General features: G+C 42.4%; 1 protein-coding gene across 1 annotated transcript in view; it reads left to right on the plus strand.

Moving 5' to 3' along the window:
• The window catches only part of IDH3G (isocitrate dehydrogenase (NAD(+)) 3 non-catalytic subunit gamma), a 55,183-nt gene that overhangs the window by 20,335 nt on the left and 10,066 nt on the right, over positions 1 to 24,782 (plus strand). The window contains exons 3-13 of the mRNA XM_033920803.1: positions 5,256 to 5,267; positions 7,021 to 7,118; positions 7,721 to 7,836; positions 8,168 to 8,228; positions 8,707 to 8,839; positions 9,004 to 9,137; positions 12,126 to 12,228; positions 12,311 to 12,457; positions 12,587 to 12,681; positions 14,852 to 14,912; positions 21,327 to 21,401. Coding sequence (XP_033776694.1) covers positions 5,256 to 5,267; positions 7,021 to 7,118; positions 7,721 to 7,836; positions 8,168 to 8,228; positions 8,707 to 8,839; positions 9,004 to 9,137; positions 12,126 to 12,228; positions 12,311 to 12,457; positions 12,587 to 12,681; positions 14,852 to 14,912; positions 21,327 to 21,398 — 1,032 coding nt within the window. The 3' untranslated portion in view covers positions 21,399 to 21,401. The remainder of the gene's footprint in view (positions 1 to 5,255; positions 5,268 to 7,020; positions 7,119 to 7,720; positions 7,837 to 8,167; positions 8,229 to 8,706; positions 8,840 to 9,003; positions 9,138 to 12,125; positions 12,229 to 12,310; positions 12,458 to 12,586; positions 12,682 to 14,851; positions 14,913 to 21,326; positions 21,402 to 24,782) is intronic.

The raw sequence follows: 24,782 nt of genomic DNA on the forward strand, positions 1-24,782 counted from the left end.
TCTGATGGATTTCGCGATTAAGACGGTCTTCCTGGTGGCTATTACCTCAGCCTGTAGCGTTTTGGAGTTTCAGGCCCTCTCCTGCAGGGATCCTTGGACCGCAACACCTGGCCCTGCTTCCTCAACCCATACGAAGCAAAAGCAGGAAACTGGACTTCCTGATTCACATGGAAAGCAGAAACCACTTTCAGAAGAAAAGAAGGAACAGTACGCACCATCACAGCAGAATCCGTAATACACAGAAAAGGATCCCTGCAGGAGAGGGCCTGAAACTCCGAAACGCTACGGGCTGAGGTAATAGCCACCAGGAAGACCATCTTAATCGCGAAATCCATCAGAGACACCTGCTCCAGAGGCTCATACAGCGGACAAGCCAGAGAGCAGAGAACGAGATCAAGATTCCAGGTTGGACAGGGAAGGCGCAAGGAAGGCCTAAGTTGCAGAGTTCTCGAACTCGCAGGCCTTGAACATGTGCAGATGCTCAAGGCCCAGCACAGAAGAGGAGGCCGATCTTCGGGCACTGACACCAACACACAGGACATGCCGGTGCCGAGGCTAGATTAAAGTAAGAAGCGGGTTCAGGTGGATCTGGGAGACTTCAGGTCGCGGCGGGGGGTGCCCGATCATGGCAGGGGGGTGCCGGATCGTAGGGGGGGCGCTCGTAAAGCGAGGCACGCTTGTTTTCTGAGGCGCCGATTTTGCGAATGTTTTGCTCATCTTGCAAAACACTCCCAAACCAGTGCACTCGTAAACCGAGGTACCATTGTACTGGTAAGCTGGATTTCTGTTTTCTGACCAGCCTTTATAAGAGTGCATCAGATTTGGTTTAGCACTTAGTTTGGGAATGTGTGTGCGTGTAGGGGGGAGTCCCTGGTTCAGGCACTCCCTTCTGACAGTGCAGGCTGTATCTTCCTATAGCAATGTTTTGTTGTTCAGGTTTCGAATGTTTCATAACCTGTTCTCTCGTTTTTCATTGTTTCTGTTTTGCTTTTGTTGATATGAGCAAAATTGATTTATTTGCCAGGGAGTTTCCCCATTCCCCTCTCTCTTGTTATTATCATCTACAGAGGTTCCTTGCTGCTTTAAGACTGACTGAGGATACAGGAACAGTGATGAGGTAAGAGGGGGAGGGGTTTAGGGGTCCTGCGACAACAAGAGGGCATCCGTGGAAAATCAGAGGCGGAAAACTACGAGGTGACACCAGGAAATTCTTTTTCACTGAAAGGGTGGTTGATCGCTGGAATAGTCTTCCACTGCAGGTGATTGAGGCTAGTAGCGTGCCTGATTTTAAAGCCAAATGGGATCGACACATGGGATCTATTCACAGGGCAAAGGGAGGGGAGGGACAGTAGGGTGGGCAGACTTGATGGGCCGTGGCCCTTATCTGCCGTCTATTTCTATGTTTCTATGATCTTACTCCTCATGCTCGGAGTCGATTGTTGAATGTGTGACATTGTTTATTTGATGCTCTTTGAGCTCATGGACTGGGGTTTTTGTTGTAGGGGATAAAGGGGGGGGGTTGAGGGATGTGTATTGTATATATTCTGCGCTTTAACGTTGAGAAATGCAAGGTCATGCATATAGGAAATAAGAACCCGTTGTTCAACTACAAAATGGGGGGGGGGCACTGCTGGGAGACAGCGGACTTGAGAGAGACTTGGGTGTGCTAGTGGATGCATCAATTAAGCCATCCGCACAGTGTGCAGCAGCGGCGAAAAAAGCCAACAGGATGCTGGGCATCATAAAGAAGGGTATCACAACCAGGACGCGGGAAGTCATCATGCCACTATATCGGGCGATGGTGCGCCCGCATCTGGAATACTGCGTTCAGTATTGGTCGCCGCACCTCAAGAAGGACATGGCGGTACTTGAGAGAGTCCAAAGGAGAGCAACGAAGCTGGTAAGAGGGCTGGAAAACTGTCCATACGCCGAGAGGCTGGATAAGCTGGGTCTCTTCTCTCTGGAAAAAAGGAGGCTCAGGGGAGATATGATAGAGACCTTCAAAATCCTGAGAGGCATAGAGAGGGTGAATAGGGACAGGTTCTTCAGACTGAGAGGGACAACAGGTACGAGGGGGCACTCGGAGAAACTGAAGGGGGATAGGTTCAAGACAAATGCAAGGAAGTTTTTCTTCACCCAAAGGGTCGTGGATACATGGAATGCGCTCCCGGAGGAAGTGATCAGGCAGAATACAGTACAGGGATTCAAACAGGGATTGGACGGATTCCTGAGGGACAAAGGGATCGTAGGGAACTGAAAGGGGTGCGGGGACAAAGGGTCAAGAATTTGATGGGAAGATAGGACTTCGATGAGAAACTAAGGGGTGATTCAGACAGGTCATGACCTGTTGGGCCGCCGCGGGAGCGGACTGCTGGGCGGGATGGACCTGTGGTCTGACCCAGCAGAGGCACTGCTTATGTTCTTATGTTATGTTTAAGTTTGAGGCTTCCTACAAAGTCCTGGCGGGTAGACAGAAATAGCCCACTGGTCCCGGAATAAAGTGTGGATTTACAAGAAAGGTTAGCAGAGATAAGAATCTAATCTTTCACTGTATAGGGAGGGAATTCAAAGAAGTGGGACCTGTATATAAAATGCAGGATCTTGAGTCGATTCCATTCTTGCTTGAGCAAGCACAGGTATAGTCAAGAGTTAGGAGTGAAAAAGTCATGATGAGGTTGGAGGAATAAGTGCACTAAAGAGTAGTGCTGATATGCCCTTATTAGGTACCAAAAATAGGTACCATAAATGCAAGCACAAGAATTTTGACTGTATCTCTATAAGGGACTGGTAACACTATGTAACACAAAATTTATTCCTGAGCAATAAATGTAATTTCCTAATTGCTCATGCCTAAAAAATATATAAAATATCTGTTATTTCCATAAATTTCAAGTTTTTGAAGTTTTTTATTAAAATTTTCATAAAATCGCTTATCATGGTTACTAAGCGAGTTACAATAAAAGATTTCGGGTTAAAATAATGATAATACTAATTTACAATACAAATGACGATACTAAATTTAGACATATGACTAACGGGAAACACAAGGGTGGAGGGTATGAAATACAATTGTAAAGGAAAAGGATTTTTTGCTTTTGTGACCAGGATAGTCAAATTTTGCAATTTACCTAATTAAAACATGAAAATGCCAAATTTCCATTTTTAATTTTTATAAAGTCATATAAATCAATATGTGAATCACAGTTAACATTTATTTATATCGAAGTTATACAAAGATGACCACAGCTGTAAACTGTGCCTAGCTCTATGCTTGTGGAGATGGCGCGGTATACAAACCTAAGGTTTAGTTTAGTTTAGAAGATTTAGAAGTGAGTAGGTGTTTGAGATTTGTGATTATATTGTAGGTCACTTTCACGAATCACTTTTCTTAATACTTTGTTTCAATGATATGAAATGAAAAGTATTGAGAAAAGTGTGGAATCAGGGTTTAGATTACAATCTAATCATTGAGTATAAATTATGCTAAAATATAGACCATCCTAAGAGGTCTGTAGACTTTTTTTCAGCACTGTATGGCTTGTTTTGTTACGTGTTTATTTGATTTTAATCACAGTTTGCAAGTTTGTGCTCCAGTTTAGAAGGTTAAACTGGAAAAGTGATATATAAAAGATTATAAGTAATGTTCTCGTTTTGCAATAAGATCAGTAATTGTGATAATTATTGTGATTTAGTCAAGCACACAAGCTAGGGCTGTCATCAAATATATCTTCAGCTGAGGCAAGTCCAGTGTTGTAGACCACTCTATTGTTACCAGCTGCGAGGTGAGGGTGCTGTGCAGCTGAAGAAGGAGGGGACGACATCTTGACTGGTAGTTAAATACCATAACCAATACTTGGGAAGGATATGTGGTTATAACCAAGACTTTGTCATGTTTGGCTGCCTATATGGTTGGCATGATGGAGACTTGACAAGCAGTATTTAAGCATGGGTGACTGGGGCACGCACAGAGTGACGGGCATGGCTCTGGCCATCTTGTTGGACTGCTGGATGGATCATAGGGGGTCTTGATCTACTGTCATTTACTGCATATATATCAGTGGGACAGAAAAGCTCTCTCAGAACTCCAAACTGAATGTAAATTTCTAAGTAGCTATAGCCATTCCCTTGTGCAGTGATCTCTTTAGCACCTCAATTTTGGGTTTTCTGCTCTGCAAACAGACAAAAACAAAGCTCTTCTGTCTGCAGGATATATTAGTCTCTATGGGCCAGATTCTGTTTATGACATCTATATTTACAGGCATGTACATACAATGTAGGCGTCTAGATGTGCCAATCACTTGTTAGGTGTCTCTAACAGAATTGCGCCTACATTGTAGGTATCTCTAATGTAGACCAGGATTTACTTCGATTCTGTTAGAGACACCTAACAACATCTAACGTTAAAAATGCCCCCAATCTGCCCCTAACCATGCCTGTATGGTGGTAGGTGCTTGGGTGTAGGCACCCACCATCCAATTAATCTTTTTTTTGTCATAATGAGCTTGTTTAAACCTCATTAATGACATCATTAACTCTAATTTTGAGACTGATTTGTATTGATGTAAGCGTCTACTATGTAGGCACTACTTATAGAATTTCCCCTATGTGTTGTTCCAACGTTGTTATCCATCATTTGTTCTTTAAAAAAAGATTTTATTTTGTTAGTTTAATATTTTTTTCTTTGGGGCTTGTTCATACAACTTGTCTTAGACGAAGAGAGCAGAATTGTTCAGGAACACAATGAGTTTCTTTGTGAGCTATGGAACTAAGCGAGGCACTGAGGAGACTACTCCATGTGAGAAGGACCAAGCATGCTCAGAACCCTACACTTATTTCTGACAGAGCTGTTCCATTCCAGTAACGTGAAATAATGTCACTCACTTGTGTGTCTGATCAATCCCATTGTTTATAGGAAAACACCTGTGTGGCGTAGTGGTTAAAGCTACAGCCTCAGCACCCTGAGGTTGTGGGTTCAAACCTGTGCTGCTCCTTGTGACCATGGGCAAGTCACGTAATCCCGCCGTTGCCTCAGGTACATTAGAAAGATTGTGAGCCCACTGGGACAGAGAGGGAAAAATGATTGAGTACCTGAATAAATTCATGTAAACTGTTCTGAGCTCCCCAGGGAGAACGGTATAGAAAATTGAATAAATAAATAAAATGAATAGACTGTGCTTTAAACTTGCACTTATTTTGCATAATGCAGTTTTTTCTGATTTTTTTTTTCTTTTTCTTTTCTTGCCTGGTATTAACAGCAACAGATAATCGTAAGTATCCTAAATTTGGATTTAGCTCATGCCTTTTGGTTGGTAGCCAAGCCTACTGGGGACAGGAAAATAGTTACTGTACCTGAACATACATTTATACTCAGAGTATTGGTGAAAGAAGCAGGATTTGACCACTGCTTTCCCAGTTTTCATCCCACTGCTCTAACCGCTGCCATTTTATCTCCCCAATAGGAGAAGCCTGGTCAGGCTAACTGTGTTTTATCTTTTCTTAATAATTATTTGTTTCACGAGAGCTCAGATACTGTGACATTGTCACTTTGCCAGTTGTGGACTAGCCTAGCTTTTGATATCAGAATTGTTTGCTTCCTACTATTAAGGAACATCAGGTCCAAGTTTATGCCCTTGTTGAAACACTTGACAGCACTTTGTCCGGGTTTTGAAAAGCCTCCTCAAATCACATCGGGCAGGGAGGAAGTCCGCACATGCACGGCTGCCACGCGATGACATTATGTGCGCATGCATGTGACACCATCGCATGGCAGCCGCACATGTGCAGACTTCCTCCCTGCCCAACAAGAGCAGGCGGGGGGTGGGGGGGATTAGGGCAGGATGGGCAGAACTGGGCTGAATTGGGGGCAGGTCTAGGGGGTCCGGATTTTCTGATTAGATTACAATAAATGATGGAGTTTTTTTCTGACCAGTGATGATTCGGAGGCTTATTCACTTTCAGCTTTTGCTGATTTGATAAGTCAATAGCTAAGTTATTTTTTTCTCCACCAGATCTGTATTGTTACATTCCCCTCTACTTCAGTAGAAGAGGATATTGTCTTTAATTTATAAGAGTGACATATTTCCCATAAACCAAAATTCCATTTGAACCCATGTTTGTCAAGAGTCTCTTTGCCATGCTAACATGGCTCACTATTTGGCTGCAAGGTAACAGTGTCTAAAATGAGGAACTTCCATTCCATAGTTGAAATAGCACCGCCCTTTGTACCCTCGGCTATGTTTCCAAATATATTGGGAATCCCGGCTATGTGATTTTGGAAGGGTAATTGGTAAATGCCGTAAATAAATATAATAGCTTGGATAGGAGCATCATTTTATTCATATGACCTCTACCCAGCCACGACACCTGTAAGTGCTCCCATTTTTCTAGGACTGCCCAAATCCCCTTTAATACTGGCGAATAGTTGGTCTTATAGAGATCATTAAGATCCGCAGTGAGTTGTATCCCCAAATATTTCACCACTAAGGAAGCCCATTTAAAGGGGTATCTAGTTCGTATCGAATTGCAATCCTCGGGGCTCATGGCAAGATTCAACATTTCTGATTTATTCATATTGATCTTAAAGCCCAAAACCATGCTATAATCTGGTAGGGTTGCCATGATCCCGGGCAGTGAGCTCTGAGGATTCCCCATGGTAAGAAGCATATTGTCTGCAAAAAGAAGAACCTTGTGCTTCCGACCCCCACTTATAATTCCCTGAATATTGGCCCTAGCTCGTATGCTCTGCACCATTGGTTTCATAGCAAGGGCAAACAATACTAGCAAGAGTGCACAGCCCTGTCCAGCTCCCCTTGCAAGTTCAAATACCTCACCATATTCCCCATTGATTTGTAGACTGTCAAGCGGTTTAGTATATATAATCTTCGCCCACTCCAAAAATCGGCCAGTAATCTCTACCTTCTCCAGGGTTCCAAATAAATAGGGCCACAAGACCCTACAGAATACCCCAGGTTTGATGGAAATGTGAATTATATTTACTATCTTCTTTTTGTCTCCTTTTAGCCCCCTCCTGCCAAGTATGGTGGTCGTCACACTGTTACCATGATTCCTGGTGACGGCATCGGTCCTGAGCTGATGCTGCATGTCAAAGAAGTGTTCAGGTACTATGTGGAAAGTCCTCAGAGAAGAGTTCACAATCAGGAGTCAGGCAGCACGTCAGTTCTGCAATCACCATTTTGTTTATGGTTACGGTTATACCACCAAAAAGACAGAACACCTCGCCTTAGAGAACAGACAGTCAGACAAAAAAGGCAAGGAAGGTGTCTTTTCAACTGAAAATAAAGTCTTTATTTGAAACAGTGGGCCCATTACAGGCAAACAATTCTGACCTATGGTTATACCACCACCTTTCCTCTGGAGATATCAAGGCAATTTACAATATATTGAATAGTTAGCAGGTACTTAAATAACTTCCCTATCTGTCCGGGCTAGCTCACAAGCTAACTTGTTACAACTAGTTAATGACCTAAGGAACAGTGTTTTTGCCTGGGTCATACACAGAAAGGCAGTGACAGAGTTGGAGAGAAGAACTGGGGCAGAGGGTGACTCCTGAGATCACACACAAAGGAATAGTTTGAAGTAGATGAACTTAGCACAATGAGCTGATTGGGATGGCTTTGGCAGTGAAATAATATTGAGTTCACATGCATTGTCCTTCGGTAAGTTTCAACCCCTCCTTTTCATTTCTACTAACATCCTGCAGACATGCCTGTGTGCCAGTGGATTTCGAAGAGGTGAGCGTGAACTCCTCTGCACGGAATGAGGAGGACATATGGAATGCTATTACCGCCATCCGGAGAAATCGAGTGGCTCTAAAAGGTACATGTGTGCTCAGCTGCTGTTTCACAGGAATCCCAGAGGCAATCATAGAAGCTGTACTGTACTCGCAGAATCATTTTGACTTTTGAAAGGGATACAGATCGCAATCACCTCCATGCTACTCCACCTCCACAATGAAAGTCTGAAGGGTCACTGGAGAGCAGAAGCATTGTGAATCTAAAAGCACAGTGGCCATATGCTCACTGACACTTCCTTTACCAATCTATTCCTGACTTTTCAGACTTCCTTCCTTTCTGCCCTCCCCCATTCTATTGATATCATCTGATTCATTATTGGAATTGAATGGTTTTTAATTTTCCCTTTCTTGTAGGGAACATTGAGACAAACCACAACTTGCCCCCAACCCATAAATCTTGGAACAATGTCCTGCGGTGAGTGGAGATGGGCACAGAGAGCAGACCCTATAGGATAAAGTCTTTAGACAGGGTGAGAAGGTGGAAGAGGAGGAGGGAGAATAGACAGAAAAAAATAGGGTTGCATTTCAATTAAAAGGGTTAAGATATGTTGGGGAAGGAGGTTTCACTATAGCTCCTTGTGACTCTGGGCAAGTCACTTAACCCTCCATTGCCCGAAGTCTCAAGGAGCTATATAGTGGGAAAATAAATAAATAACATACCTTTAATTGCGATTACAAATTTTAATCAAAATGCAACCCTAAAAATATTAAAGAATAAGAAGTAATGAAAAGAGAAGAAATACAAAATACAAGTTGAAAAATTACAAATTAAAGAATCTAAAACATGCAGAATAGCTATAAACAGTCTAAAAGGTTTCATAGCACTATCTCAGAAAAACAAGCCTAAAAGAAGTGATAATTCCATACTTTAATGATGTCCTTTACCCCTGCAGGACAAGGCTGGATCTCTATGCTAATGTGATTCACTGCCAGAGTGTTCCTGGTGTCCCAACTCGTCACAAGGACATTGACATCTTAATTATTCGTGAGAATACAGAAGGGGAGTACAGCAGCTTGGAGCATGAGGCAAGTGTTACCATTTTCCACCCAAGCTTTGTGACAGTTTTTTAAATGCCTCCCTTCATCTACTCTGCTTACAGCCTCGACAAGCCCTTTCATTGTGTTACAAGCTTCCCAGCCCAGACATCACCTCTCTGACTATATATTTTTAATTCCATGTCAAACTGCAGAGCGTCTCAGGCGTGGTGGAGAGCCTTAAGATCATCACCCGGGTGAAGTCACTACGTATTGCAGAGTATGCTTTCAAACTAGCACGGGAGAAAGGCCGCAAGAAGATCACAGCTGTGCACAAAGCAAATATAATGTACGGTGGGCAAGAGAATCAGTCATTCACAAAATCAACATCTTGTGTGGGAAATTTAGTTAAGTGAGAGGAGGCACTGACAGATACAGAAAAAGAGAGAGAAATAGAAAAGGGATGCAGAATTGTTTGCCTGTAATGGGGGTTCTTGGTTGTCAGCAGGGGACTGCAACCACACAACTAGGTAATGATGCCAGCAGGCCCTCCTTGGTATGTATGAGGAGTCCCACACTCCTATTTGCTCCTCTCTCACTTCAGTCAATAATGCAGATGTAGAGACAGATGTATGCTCCTGCTTGCCCTCTACAAGTAAGCAATTCTGCTTTCTATTTGGATATACTGGGGAAATATCACCTTACAAATGGGTGATTCTGAATCTTAGATTTATTGTGGAATTTAGTTATTGGGCAACTTGATATGGCCAATTTGGGTGGATGGTAAAAGGAAATGGAACTCTTAAGATAAAAGATTCTGGAGTATGATTTAATCATTGATGCTGTCCAGACATGAAGAGTAAATCCAGATAATGCTTTGTAAAATTGTGCACCAATGACGAGGTGGTGATCTGAGGTTAGCTCTAGATTTCGATTTTCCTTGGAGGTAACAAATATCAGCGTAATCTGGGGATAGGATACCTTCTGAAATGTAGCAGAAGTTTATTTAGTAAGGTGTGCTTTGACACCTGAATGCTCAGATTGTTTCAACTAAAAGAGATGGACAGTTGACAGCATTTTCTGATGGCTTGTGTACCATGCAAATAGTATAGTTGTATACATCTGCAATCAGGAGTGCAGAGGGGTCTTCCTGCTTAAAGAAAAATCATTGAAATTATAATTATCTGGTTGAAATATAAAGCTAAATATAACGTGGGATAGAAAATTTGGATGAGGGCAGAGTATTTCTATACTGTGGAAGACCTGAGTATAGGGGAAATAATGAACGAGGGCCTGTAGCTCATTGACTCATCTAGCAGAAGTGATGACTATCAAGAAGAACATTTTCCAGATGAGATGCTTTAAGTTTGCTTGTCCCAAAATTCAAAGGGGACTTTGAGACATTCAAGAGCAATGGTAGGGTCCAACAGGGATAGTGGGGCATAAATTGTTAATCTGGTGCATAAGAGTCGTTTCATAAAGTACAAACTGAGAGGGAAATGAAGCGTGCTAGATTTTAAGAAAAAATGGGATAAGCATGTGGAATCACTTCAAGGAAGAACTTAGGGGGGTGGGTCATTAGAGTGGGCAGACTTGTTGGGCCATGGCCCTTTTCTGCCGTCATATTCTATGTTTCTATAGTGCTTTACCCTACAACTAAGTGCTAGAGTAAAGCTGTAATGGCAGAAAGATGAAGTCATAAAGAATTAGTCTTTATGCCTGAATCTGAACAATGTTAATAGATAGCCCTGGAGTTTAGGAAATGGACAATAGAGAATTGTGGGAGTGCTCTGCATACCATGAGGCAAATTTAGCCCATTTCAAACCACATAATTTCTTGGTTGCAGGTTTTCTGGTGGCAAATAGAATATCAAAGACTCCATGGTGTATGCATAGGTGAGAGATTAGTTGCCTTTCACCAGTCATGTTGTCATTTCCAGGAACTTGAGTTGAGGATATAATATGTCAAGTATGGCCTGGCTTCTCAGGCACATCATTTGTTTTTGTGTCAGGATGAAGACTCATGGGAACCATCCTTGACAAGGCCAAAAGGGCATTATTAGAATCATTTGGGCTTAGTTTTGGAAGATCTTATGGATAACCCTAGATATAAGTAAAATTAGAGGGAACACGTATAGTTGATCTTGTTTCCAATAAATGACAAAGGTGTCATGCACTAGCTTCTGGCCTTCTGAAGCACAACAGTATATATTTCCTGATTTTCTGGTTAGTGGTGTGTTCCAGCAACAGAATATGTCCTGTGCAATAGAGCAATAGAATTTGTGAGAGACCATTCATGAGGTTTCAATCAATTGAGAGACAGACTGAGCAGGAGACTGAAAAAAAACAGAGAAAATGACAGCAATTGAGGACCATATGGCCTATGAAGTCTATCCATCCATGGAGCACCAGAAGTCCATCAGGACACGAACCCACGGCTACAATGCAAGCGGGAGAGACAGTGGGAACGGACAATGAGCAATCCACAGGAGCCAGCAGGATAAAATTAAAGCTTGTTTATTTCAATCCAATTGTACAGTAACGTGGACCTGACACAGTACTGTGTTTTGGTAACAACAAAAACGCCTAGCAGATACTCTCACATACAAATGTAGCTACGTTTGTACAGTACTGCGTCAGGTCCATGTTACTGTACAATTGGATTGAAATAAACAAGCTTTAATTTTATCCTGCTGGCTCCAGTGGATTGCTCATTGTCTGTTCCCACCGTCTTTCCTGCTTTCTTTGTATGTCTATCCATATCATGTACTATCCTTCCTCTCCCTTAGAGATCACAATCCTATCAGGTGGCAACAAACTCGGAACCCATATCTAATCCCAAGGCACAATTGAATGCCTGGACAAATAATCAGGGCCAATGGAAGGTCTTATAATTTTTCTCAAGCCAATAACCAAATGCCATTCTTTTTTTGCCCTCCAATCAGATCACATAGAGTTATGGATCATTATTAACAGGGGGCAGAGACCCTGTAAAAATTGTCCTTACTCAATGACTACTACTACTTTTTATTTCTAAAGCACTATTATCAAGTATGTAGAAAATGAATGTGTGTCTCTTCCCAAGCCTCTCCCTGGGATCTCATAGTCAGTTGGCCATACTTATGCATGAGAGATTTGCACTGCTTCCATCTGTGTTCAAATTTGCCTCATGCATATTTATGGTGGACATCGAGAAAACCTGATAGGAAAGGGATATGTTTGGGAACACCTGGTATAATTTGGTTCTTCAAGCTGATCTGAAGTAATGCCCACAGGTATTAGCTGTGACTCAGGGTGCTTCTCTGATGTCTGTTACTCTGATTCATTCTGTAAACAGGAAGCTAGGAGATGGGCTCTTCCTCCAGTGCTGCAAGGATGTGGCAGCTGGCTATCCTGACATTGCCTTTGAAAGCATGATTATTGACAACACCAGCATGCAGGTGAGAGAAAGAGGCATCACTGGAGCCCCTCAGTATCCTTGAGTTCACGTGTTTGGTAAACTTGCTCCTTTTCCATTTGCAGCTGGTTTCACGGCCCCAACAATTTGATGTCATGGTGATGCCCAACCTCTATGGCAACATCGTCAACAATGTCTGTGCTGGCTTGGTTGGGGGCCCTGGACTGGTACCAGGGGCCAACTATGGAACTGACTATGCTGTTTTTGAAACGGTAAGACCCCGTGGCACTGTAAAATAGCCTGGGAGAAGACAAAAGAGAAGAGAGGGAAATGTATTGTTATAGAATGATGCACATTTACATCCCATCCTATCTTATCTACCTGTCCTGTCACTTTACCAGGCCACAAGAAATACAGGAAAAAGCATTGCTAACAAGAACATTGCCAATCCTACTGCCACACTACTGGCAAGCTGTATGATGCTGGACCACCTAAAGTAAGACACACATGCAATATATGTTCTGTCATGTGAAGGGGTGTCAAATGCTAGGATATGCATAATGTCATTCAGCATGAAAGAGAGCAAGGGCTGTCCCTTCACCCTAGGTCGGGGGTCGGCAACCCGCGGCTCCAGAGCCGCATGCGGCTCTTTTCCACCTTTGCTGCGGCTCCGGTAGTGTGTCACGCAGGCATGCAGCTTACAAGTCCGGTGTCGCGGCGGGAAATAGCCATGCTGAGCAGTGAGCTCAGCACGTACACAGATGAAAGCCTTGCTTGCTGATTGGTCCGGCGGCCCCGCCCCGCCGACCCACCGGACCAATCAGCAAGCAAGGCTTTCATCTGTGTACGTGCTGAGCTCACTGCTCAGCATGGCTATTTCCCGCCGCGACGCCGGACTTGTAAGCTGCATGCCTGCATCGCCAGAATTTAGGTATGCTGTTTTCATCCTCGTGGGAGTCCCGTGGGCCAGGGGGAACAGGGAGACAGAAAGAAAAAGTTGGGGGAGAGAATGAGGTCTGGAGGAGAGGAAACATACAGGAGGCTGAAAGAAAGGAAGATATAGTGAGATGGACACAAAGAAGGGTGATGCTGGAAAATAGGTGGAATGGTAATTCTGACAAACACAGAAGGGAAATGCTGGATCAAGGAGAGATGGGGCTCAGGCTGGATGGAATGAGGAGAAATGCCTTGTTGGCCCGGAACTTCCTCTCCTATGTCAGAATTGACGTCAGGGAGCGGAATGCTGGTCAGCGCGACGCTTCTGCAGGGAAAGCTTGGGACGGCGGTGGCTTGGGGGCTATTCCCCGATGGCAGTGGCAGCAAACCGAGTGGCTTGGGGGAGGGCACGGAGAAAGAAAGAAAGGGGGCAGACAGAGACAGAAAGAAGGGGGAACAGGGAGACAGAAAGAAAAAGTTGGGGGAGAGAATGAGGTCTGGAGGAGAGGAAACATACAGGAGGCTGAAAGAAAGGAAGAAAGATTGGATGCACAGTCAGAAGAAGAAAGTGCAACCAGAGACTCATGAAATCACCAAACAGCAAAGGTAGGAAAAATGATTTTATTTTCAATTTAGTGATCAAAATGTGTCTGTTTTGAGAATTTATATCTGCTGTCTATATTTTGCACTATGGCTCCCTTTTACTAAACCGCAATATCGTTTTTTAGCGCAGGGAGCCTATGAGCATTGAGAGCAGCGCGAGGCATTCAGCGTAACTCCCTGTGCTAAAACCTACTATTGTGGCTAATTATATGGGGGGCCTGGACTCTGGCACATTATATGGGGGGCCTGGACTCTGGCACATTATAGGGGGGACTATGACTCCTAGCACAATGTAGGGGGGAGCTATGGCTACTAGCATATTGTGGGGGCTCCTATTGGCTACTGGCATATTATAGGGGGGCCTGTGGCTACTGGCACATTATATGGGGGGCTTATTGGCCCAGTAATGGTGGTGATCTGTGATTTTTAGCAGTACAGTGGTATTGCGGCAGAAATGCCAAACAATTTTCACAAAGGTTGCAGGTAAAGGAAGGGGAAGTGGGCATAGCAAATTTTGGTATGGGGCCCTGTGATTTCTACTTACATTGCTGTTTTTAACCCCCTGTGTGAAAATGAAGGTGACGTCTTACAGCCCTGATGTGCAGACACTGTGCACTGAGGTTCAGAAGCAAAAATCCCATTAACCAGCTAAATTAAATATTTTAATTAGCTATTAATGTGCAAAAATATATTTTACATTGTTAAGTGAAAAAGTCCTTTTTTTCTTCAGATTGACAGCTAACTGCATGATCCTGTATATAGCATTAAGATAAGAAACAATATATGCAGTGTTAGATTTGTTTTATAATGGTTTTGCGGCTCCAAGTTTTTTTTTCTTTTCGAAAACGGGTCCAAGTGGCTCTTTATGTCTTAAAGATTGCAGACCCCTGCCCTAGGTCAACAAACAGGCTGATCCAGTCCTACTTTTGCCCTGCTACATACGTCAAACTACCCATTCATACATTGGAGCAAAACTAGGACTGGATTGGCTTGGCCAGTTGATCTGAGTATGATGTGGCAATCCTAGAAGAGGGATAGCTTTTGTATGGTTCTTCCTAAGACTCACTGGGCACCACATGAGCAAATCTAGCATTTTACAATATTGGTATTTTTTTCTTTATCGATAGGTTGCATGAGCATGCATCTTCAATCAGAAGAGCTGTGCTGACAGCCATGACTGAGCACAGAGTGAGTAATGCTTCCTGTTTTGCTATGCCTAAGCCAAAACTAATCCATGCTTGTTTAGCTAACATTTCCCAGTGAGAGCTTTGTTGAATTAGAAAACAAATTTAAAAAAAGATGAAAAGCAATGCACGATTTTTCTATGGAGCACAGGGGGAGGAAATTGACTTATTGGGAGATTATGGAAAGATTGTCTATCTGCATTGCTGGCCTGATCTAATCTAATATGATCTTCCATTTGTGTATCACTCATACCTGTACAGGCTCTAGGTCACTGTTCTTCAACCGCCGGTTCGCGGACCGATAGCGGTCCGCAGGAAATTTCTGCTGGTCCGCAAAGGGCCGGCGAGATTGATTAAAAGTTCAATTTCCTGCCGGTCCGCGCAGGGCTGGCAAGATCGACGAGATATTTTTAGCTGGTCCGCACTGGGCAGGAGAGATCATGGGGAGCCTCTGACAGTGGCTTTTTCCCCTCTCTGCAGCTCTCCTTTACTTCCCAGCGCAGCGATTCATGAAGGCAGCTTTGGGGCTTTTGCTGAGTCACGGCTGCCTCTGATGATGCAACTTCCTCTTTCCTCAGAGGCGGCGCGACCCGACGCTGTCTTCCTGAATCGCTGCGCTGGGAAATAAGGAGAGCTGCTGGGAGGAGAGAAAGCCACTATTGGAGTCTGGGAAGCTGCTGGGCAAGGGAAAAAAGGGACAGCTGCTACAGGAGAGGGAGAAGGAGAGATGCTGCTGGGAGGGGAGGAGGGAAAGGAATCTGGGAAGCTGCTGGGCAAGGGGAAAAAAAGGGACAGCTGCTACTGGAAAGGGAGAAGGGGAGATGCTGCTGGGAGGGGAGGAAGGAAAGGAGTCTGTGAAGCTGCTGGGCAAGGGAAAAAAAGGGACAGCTGCTACTGGACCTGGAAGGAAGGAGAAGGAGAGATGCTGCTGGGAGGGGAGGAGGGAAAGGAGTCTGTGAAGCTTCTGGACAAAGGAAAAAAGGGACAGTTGCTACTGGACCTGGAGGGAAGGAGAAGGAGAGATGCTGCTGGGATGGGAGGAAGGGAAGAGAGTTCCAAGTTTCCAAGTTTATTAGAAAAATTTGATTAATCGCCTATCACATTTCCTAGGCGATGTACAATCTCATAAAAAATCAGTTAGGGTGACAAATATAACAAACAATATAATTACAGACATTACTATACATAATTTCTACATATCATTTCAAAGCAAAGGAAGGTTTATTAAAGGGTTACAATCATTATTAATTTATTTTAATTACAATTAAGGAAAAAACGATAGGAGGGGTAACAAATAAGATTTATATCTAATATATAGAATAAAAAGTAAATATATAGAATAAAAAGTAAAAAAGTTTTAAGATATAAAATTTATACATTAAAAGCATCATTAAAAAGGAAGCTCTTAAGTTTAGATTTAAATTTATCTAGGTTCCTTTCCTCTCGAAGAAAAAGTGGGAGATCATTCCAAGATTGAGGAGCTGTTATTGAGAATATGGTGTTGCGCCTAGTATTGATAACTTTCAGTGAGGGTATTGCCAATAGGTGTTGATCCTGTGATCTTAACTGTCTCGAAGTATGATAAGGAATTAAAACCCTAAAAATAAAAGCGGGGGTTTTAAATAATAGTGATTTAAATGTAAGCAGACATATTTTAAATAAAATTCGGTGTGTAACTGGGAGCCAATGTGCTTTTTTGAGGAGTGGAGAGACATGATCAAATTTTTTGGCTTTGTAAATTATTTTAACAGAGGCGTTCTGAATAATTTGTAGACGTCTAATTTCTTTCTGCGATATACCTTTAAATAAAGCATTACAATAATCAATTTTGGAAATTACTAATGAATGAATTAAAATATTCAGAGATTTAGCACATAAAAATTTTGCCACTGAGCGAATTTGTCGGAGTCGATAGAAAGTAGATTTGACCACATGACTTATGTGATCATGATACGTTAATTTATTATCAAATATAACACCGAGAATCCTAATATTGTGAGCCATGTGCAAAGGGATGCCCTTGATGGAGATGGGAGAAAGTAATCTAGGGCAATCCTTCCAGGGAAAAAGCATAGCATTTGTTTTATTAATATTCAGGGCTAGTCTGTTGGAATCTAACCAATGATGAATTAGATCAAGTTTTCCATTAATTGCTGTTATTTCTTGTAGGTTGTTAGGATCAATTGGATGTATTAACTGAATGTCATCTGCATATGCAAATATGGAAAATCCAATAGATTGACATAGTGTCATAAGCGGAGCAAGAAAAATGTTAAATAGTAAAGGTGAAAGTATTGATCCTTGAGGTATGCCGTAGGGAAGTGAAAAATAATCTGAAGATGAATTATTGAAAAAAACATTTGATGAACGGTTTTCAAAGTAAGACTTAAACCATAGTTACTGTTGGACAGGAGGAGGAGGGAAGGGAGAAGGAAAAAAGGAAGGAAACAGCTGGCAGGGAGATTAGAGGAGGGGAAGAGGAGAGACAGGCATGAGAAAGTAGAGAAATTGATGATGGGAAGGGGTCAGCAGAGAAATAAGCAGAGAGGGACAATGATGCTAGATCTGGTGTAGGAGAGATAAAAATGAAGAGAGCAGTGAAACTGGAATGAATCATGTAAAAAGGAGAGAGGGAGCACAGGCTGGATGGAAAGGGGAGAGGGGCATAGAAAGAAGACAGATACCATATGGAAGGGGGAGAGGGCAGACAGTGGATGGAAGGGGCAGATGCTGGATTGAAGAGACAGAGAGGGCAGACGCTGGAGGGAAGAGAATGAAAAGAAGATGAAAGCAGAAACCAGAGACGACAAAAGGTAGAAAAAAATAATTTTATTTCTATTTTGTGATTAGAATATATCAGATTTGAAATGTATATCCTGCAACATAAATTTGGGCTTCATAAATCACAGTGTTTTCGTTGGTTGCAATTGAAGCAGGCCATTCAGGCAGGGTTCCCTGAATGGAAAACTCTTAATACTCAGTTCAGTATGGAATTTTTATGTTTTCAGGCGGACTTTCTGGGTCACCAGGCCGCACAGTGGTATAAAACTATTAATGATTTGGTTATTAAAAAAAACTAAAAATGGTCTTAGGGATATTTGGAGCATTGAGATTAAGTATCAGATTCCAGCATCTCAATGGCCACAAATTTGGTCTTGGAGAATGAGATGTACAATGTCAGCATCTATGAGACAAACTTGGTTTTTTTTGTTACATAGAGCTTTTTGGACCCCAGTTAGATTACAAAAATTAAATAGTTCCTTGTCTAATAGATGCTGGCATTGTAATATGGATGTAGGGACTTTGGATCATCTTTTGTTTTACTGTCCCCATATCTTAGCCTTTTGGAACTCAATCTGGGATCAAATAAATTGTTTATTGGAAAACCATGTAGCATTATCTTATGATACTGTGATATTTGGAATGTCTATGAGAAAAAAGAGTCAGATATCATCGTGTAATAATCAACTTTTTTTTTGTTTTTTTAAGTTTTTTTATTCATTTTTCACATAACAAGTGTATCACTTAAATTTATACAATTTCATTACATACACACTTGATATTCCTTTATACATTACTATATATATAACGTATCATTATATAATCTTTTACTATAATTTGAAACATTATATAATATTTAATAAGTATACCAACTATTTCTCAATTATAAACCCATTCCCTCCCCTTCCTTATGCAACTGCATATAATACAACAAGATATCTTGATAAATTATTTATATTATAAGATGATTAAAATAACCCCCCCACCCCCCTCTTATCAATATCTTATTATGGGAAAATTGTATCATTCATTGCAAAAATCTATTAATGGTCCCCAAATCTTCTTAAACTTATCTATATAACCTTTTTGTGTTGCAAATGTACGTTCCATTTTATACATATGGCATACTGAATTCCACCAAAAGTTATAATTTAACCTGTCATAACTTTTCCAACTGTATATTATTTATTGAACTGCTATTCCAGTTAATATAAATAAAAGTTTGTTGTTATTTGAAGAAATTTGACTCTCATTGCTGTGCCAAATAAAATCGTATCATATGTCAAGGCTACCAGATTCTCCAACATCCTATTTATCTGAGGCCAAATTGATTTCCAAAATAATAATATGAATGATCATGACTGGAGTTGCCATCCAACATATTACTAATAAACTGGAAAGATCATAGTAGGCTTAATTTTAATTTTTGATGGAATTAATTGTGTCACATATATAGAATGGAAAGATCATTAGCGGTACAGAATGGAAATTATAAAAATTTTATTAAAATTTGGGAGCCATTAACGTCTTTTTGTCATGATTAAATGCCATTTTTCTATTAATTATACACCATATAGTATTGGGAGGGGGGAGGGTTTCAAATATAGGATCTTATTATGAATAATGGGCTTTGAAGGAGGGTTGGGAGAGGGTTACATTTGTATTTATAGATTATAATGATAAGATGTTCAAGTGCTCAGATTAATTGTGTTTATTATGAATTTTTGTACACTTAATGAAAGTTTAAAAATGAATAAAGAATTAAAAAAAAAAAAGAAAAACACTGCTCTAGGTGACTTACAGAGAGAAGGAGAGAGGCGGGGTCAAGGGAGGGGCAGAGGAAGGACATAAAGGAGAGGCCTAAATTGTGGCAGGAGAGATTGGGAGAAGCATATAGGTTCAATTGTTGAAGAGAAGAGTTTTTCAACTTCTTCCGTAATAAGGTGTAGCCATTTTCAATTCTGATTGTTTCTGGTTGGTCATTCCAAGTTTTTACACCCAGGAAGATTAGCATGGAGTGGAAAATTTGCCTCCAGGCAAGAAAGCAACTCATTTCCTATGGAAAGGTTAGCTGGGGAGGGGGAGAACTCTGAAACAAAGTTTACACAAGCTGGCTGGGAGAAAGTGGCTTCTCACAGAGTGGGGGAGGGGAGCTACAAGATAGAGAAAGTAGCAGGACTTTGAATCAAATAACTTGCTTCAGATGCCCAAAGTTTGTCCCTGTCCTGAGTCACTAAACCACTGAGATCACTATTCTGTAATTGGGTGGAGTATGTTCCCATACCGACTGGCCCTGAGTTAGGAAGAGAGGGCAGTGGTATGAGACATTTTGCTCTGTGGAGCTGGGTTACCTGTGGGAGTGTCCGTTGAAGGACTGCAGCTATTAAAAGCAGTTGGAAGTTTGGCTAAGGGCAGGACAGTTGCCTAGTAGTGCCTACAAGCCAAGAAAAGTGAATTTTTGTTGCCTGTTGAGGGGCTGTGGAACTGTGCTAATGGAGATTTTTTGTGGAAGACATGTTTAGTTGATTTCTGTTAAGGATTCTCCTAGAGGTAGACCAGGCTGTTGAGAATAATTGAATAAAGGGGGCGGCTGAGTTTCCATGGAATATGTGGCGTAAGATACATGATGTTTTGAAGTTTATCCACGATGGGATGGGTAGCCATGAAGGCTGAGATCGAACTGTATTTCTTTAAGTTTCCTTTCTTTAAGTTGCTGATGTTACCTCTTTGAGGTTTAAATATTGTGGTGACCTAAAGGGTATAAAGATTTTTTGAAAAGGGTGATTCTATCTGGTTTGAAGGTTATTCTTTCATTTTGGATAGGGTCTTAATATCCAAAATATAGACATTGGCGTACTCAAATGATTAATTTGCTAATTATGGAAAATATATGTATTTCTGATTGGGACTCAAAATAAGGAAGAAATTTACTTAATATTTGGCTACCGTTTTTAGTTCCTACAGTACGTAGTTGTATTTTATTAGGAAAGTTTTTTTTTTTTTTTTTTTTTTATTTTAAATAGTCCTGGGATATGGGTGAGATAGGGAGGAATAAAGATGGGAGATATTAGGTTAATATAATTATTTATTGTTGGTTGTTAACATTTGATTATATATTTATAATTTTCAAATTGTATTGTTTATTTTATCATATTGTAATTAATAATTGTATTTAATATTTATTTAATAAAAATGATATAAAGTTAATTATTGTGGTGATGGTGTTATCGACCTTGTATGGTTGAGGTGAAGGTGCTGGGACACTTTGTGGGAAGGGGGGGTTTGGGGATGGGAGAAAAAATTTATTTAATAATTCATAGTTTTTGTTTGTTATGTTCAATCTGTACTGTTGTTGTACAGGATATTTTTGATCGGGGAGTTGACTGTGAATAATCCCTGTTCTGTGTATTCATGCAATCCTGTCTTGCTTTTGCTATTTGTGGAGCCTTTCAATAAAGACATTTAAACAAACAAAAAAAAAAGATGAAAAGCAAGAGGTGGCATGAACCCACAGTTCCCTGTGGAAGCCAACTGGGCTGGAACGCTGATGCTAGTGGGAAAATAGGCATGATCAAAGTGTACCATAGTGCTGTGGGCCTCAAAGGAGCTCATCTTGCGATTCCCATTTCCTTTGCAGATGCAGACACCAGACATTGGGGGCCAGGGTACTACCTCAGAAGTGGTGCAGTCCATCTGCCAACAGATCTAAAAGGTACTTGGACGAACTGGGAAAGCCTAGAGAACAGGTGAAGTGGGAGCAGGAGTGTGGTACTGCTCAGCTCTAGTCACAAAACCTGTACCTGGAGTAATGCCTTTACCATGGACTGCCACAGGAAAAGGGATAGAGAAGGGGGAAAAAAAGCCAATAAAAATGATGAAACTGTTCCTTCTTAAAAGGCAAAACAAGTTTAAGGGCTGTTCAGCTTAGAGAAGATAGCTGAAAGGGGAAATGATGGAAATTTCTAATATTTTAAGACAATTACTTTCAAACAGCTTTAGGATTGGAGGATACACTATTAAATGAACTTTTAGTGAGTTTAAGACAAATTTGAGAGACTATTGTTTGTTTGTTTTTTACTGATTTGAATAATTAAGCTATGGAATTTGTAACCAGAGAATAAGCTTCTAGCACTGCTGAGTTTAAAAGAGGGGTAGACAAGGTTCTGTTCCCTTTAGTGGGGAAAGCCATACTTATCCCCAGGCATGAGCAACAAGAATGGATCTGCTAGATACTTCTGGACTGGCCTTTGCTGGGCTTGATGGACTTTTTATTTTGACCCAGTGTAGAACTCACATTTTTATAACAGCCAGAAGCACTCAGAAATTATTATATCCCCATGCCCATGGCAACCAGCCACCCAAATTGGGATTTCACTAAGGTTATACAATTTACTGATAACTATAAAGATACTTGTATTTTTTTCAAATCTATTCAGTGATGGCAGTGAATGAGCTGGTGCACTAGGTAAGAAAAATAGCTAAAACAACAATTTGATCTATTTTTAGTGATTTAGTTTTACTTTGTATTCATTTGAAGATATAATGCTACACAATTTCCCATTTTACATAGCTGGCTGGAGCTTATCAGAATGGAACAATACTTTACTACAGCTCCTTCAGAATACAGCCACTAGGCTGAGGGAGCTCCAGTGGCTTACCAGTTGGGAGGAGGATTCAGTTTAAAATTTCAGTTGCTATTTTGAAAGCATTACATCATATAGGACCAAAGTACTAAGAAGATATTAAGTGATATCATTCCAAAAATTTCAAGTTTATTAAAAGTTTGTTGTACACGCAATATCAAATACTTCAATGTGTATGACAATTAAAAATTAGGAGACAAAAATAAAACAATTTATACAAATAAACATACAGGCCCGGATTCTGTATAGGACGCCCATCCTGGGCGTCCTATACAGAATTGGAACAAAACCCACCCAAAGTAAACCCAATTCTATAACTGATGTCCATGTTGCAGACGCCGGTTACAGAATCGGGTTTTTGTTTAGAGTTTAGACACGACCACTATACTTTAGTATAGCGGCCACAACTACGGCCACCAGTCTCCCCAACCCCCTCCCCCCCTGACGTTCACGGCAGGAGGGTGCCCAACCCCTCCTGCCGAAAGAACCCGCCCCCCCAAAGATCGCCAGTAGGAGGGTACCCAACCCCTCCTGCCGGACCCCCACAACGACCCCTCCCAAACAAAATGCCCTAACCGCCCTCCCCGGACCACCCCCAACGGCTTCCCTGAAGATCGCCAGCAGGAGGGTGCCCAATCCCTCCTGACGGACCCTTCAATACCCCCCCGAAGATCGCTGGCAGAAGGGTGCCTAACCCCTACTGCCGTAACCCCCCAACGAAACCCCCACCCCCCTCAAGCTAACCGCCAAGTTGGCCGGACGGGTCTTTGCACCGTCCGGCCAGGCCCGCCTCTGTCCAAATGAGGCGAACGCATCGCCCCTGCCCAACCCACAAGATCCTAGGATTGGCCTAAGCGCCTAAGGCCCCTCTCACTATAGGAGGGGCCTTAGGCGCTTGGGCCAATCAGGCCTAAGGATCCTGTGGGTTGGGCAGGGGAGGGGCGGGCCCGCCTCATTTGGACTGAGCCGGGCCTGCTGACCGGTAGGTGCGAAGACCCGTCTGCCCAACTTGGTGGTAAGCTTGAGGGGGGTTCCGGGTGGGAGTTTTGTTGGGGGGAGGTCCAGCAGGAGGGGTTCTGCACCCTCCTGCCGGCGATCTTCGGGGAGGCCGTTGGGGTCTGGGGAGGGCGGTTAGGGCATTTTGTTTGGGGGGGTCCGGCAGGAGGGGTTGGATACCCTCCTGCCGGCGATCTTTGGGGGGGGCGGGTTCTTTCGGCAGGTGGGGTTGGGCACCCTCCTGCCGCGAACGTCGAGGGGGGGTTGGGGAGACTGGCGGCCGTAGCTGCGGCCGCTATACTAATCGTGGCAAGGAGATCCCTTGACGCGATAAAGTATAGCGGCCGCGTCTACTTACCATGTAGGCCAGCATTTTGCTAGCCTACATTGTAAGCGTCTCCCGCTCTGCTAGGGAGATGTGCAGGGCCACCTAGGTTCGCCTAAGGCTACCGCCTAGCCTTAGGCGAGCTTAGACGGGCTTGTGGGCCTCCCTAGGCTCCCGGAGGTGCCTTCAATATAGGCGGCCTGCCTGGAGAGCATTTTTTTAAAAAATGTGCCTCCGATTGGCTGCTTAGACAGCTGTAGGACGCCTACAGCTACCTACAATCGGGACGCACTTTGCAGAATCAGGGCCACAATGTATGTACACAAGTAATTAGCGATACAAAAGGGAAGAGGGGTGAACTACAATCTTTGAAGAAAGTAAAAGTACATTTAGGGAAAAAACATCAGGAGGGTGATGAAAAATGTTTTAAAAATATGGCTAAGCCTAAAAAGAGAGGATAGGGGAGATTGTGACCTATACATAAGGTCTGGTTAAAATTAGATATTTGAGCCTGGGATTAATGATAGATGAATTATTCTATCTATGACTCAAATGCGTCTTTGTACGGGTGCATTTTAATATGCTTTTATGGTTAAATCTGTTTATTAATTTTGAAGTGCAGAAAAACATCAACCAAACACAGTCAGAAATATCCAACAAACCCCCCCCCCCAACTGCCCCCCTCCCATGGGAACAGCTACGCTATAGTCCAGCATACAATTATGTCAGTTCAAAAGTCTGCTGCGCACCTTTGGCGTTAAAGTAGAGCAAAAGGGTAACCAACACTTGAGGTACAACGTGCCACGTCTGGAGTTCATGTCCGTAATGTCCAATCGTTCACACCCTGCAGGTTGGATCATCTGGGTCCGCCAGTGCGAAACAGTAGGTGAGGTGATAGCCAGCGCTGAAGGATAGTTTTGATGCCCATCAGGATGGCCTTCCGAGCGAACTCAGCTGCTCCAGGACGAATCGGTTGCAAAGATAACTTCAAAGTAAAGAGAAAAGTGTTCGTAGGTGTCCAAGTACAGTCCCAGAAAGTAGCAATATATAGGCAAAGACGTTTCCAAAAGGCCCGAATACCGGGACACAACCAAAACATATGACCTAAGGAAGCTCGAGGGGTCACACA

Source organism: Geotrypetes seraphini, chromosome 1 (assembly GCF_902459505.1).
Source record: "Geotrypetes seraphini chromosome 1, aGeoSer1.1, whole genome shotgun sequence".
NCBI lineage: Eukaryota > Metazoa > Chordata > Amphibia > Gymnophiona > Dermophiidae > Geotrypetes > Geotrypetes seraphini.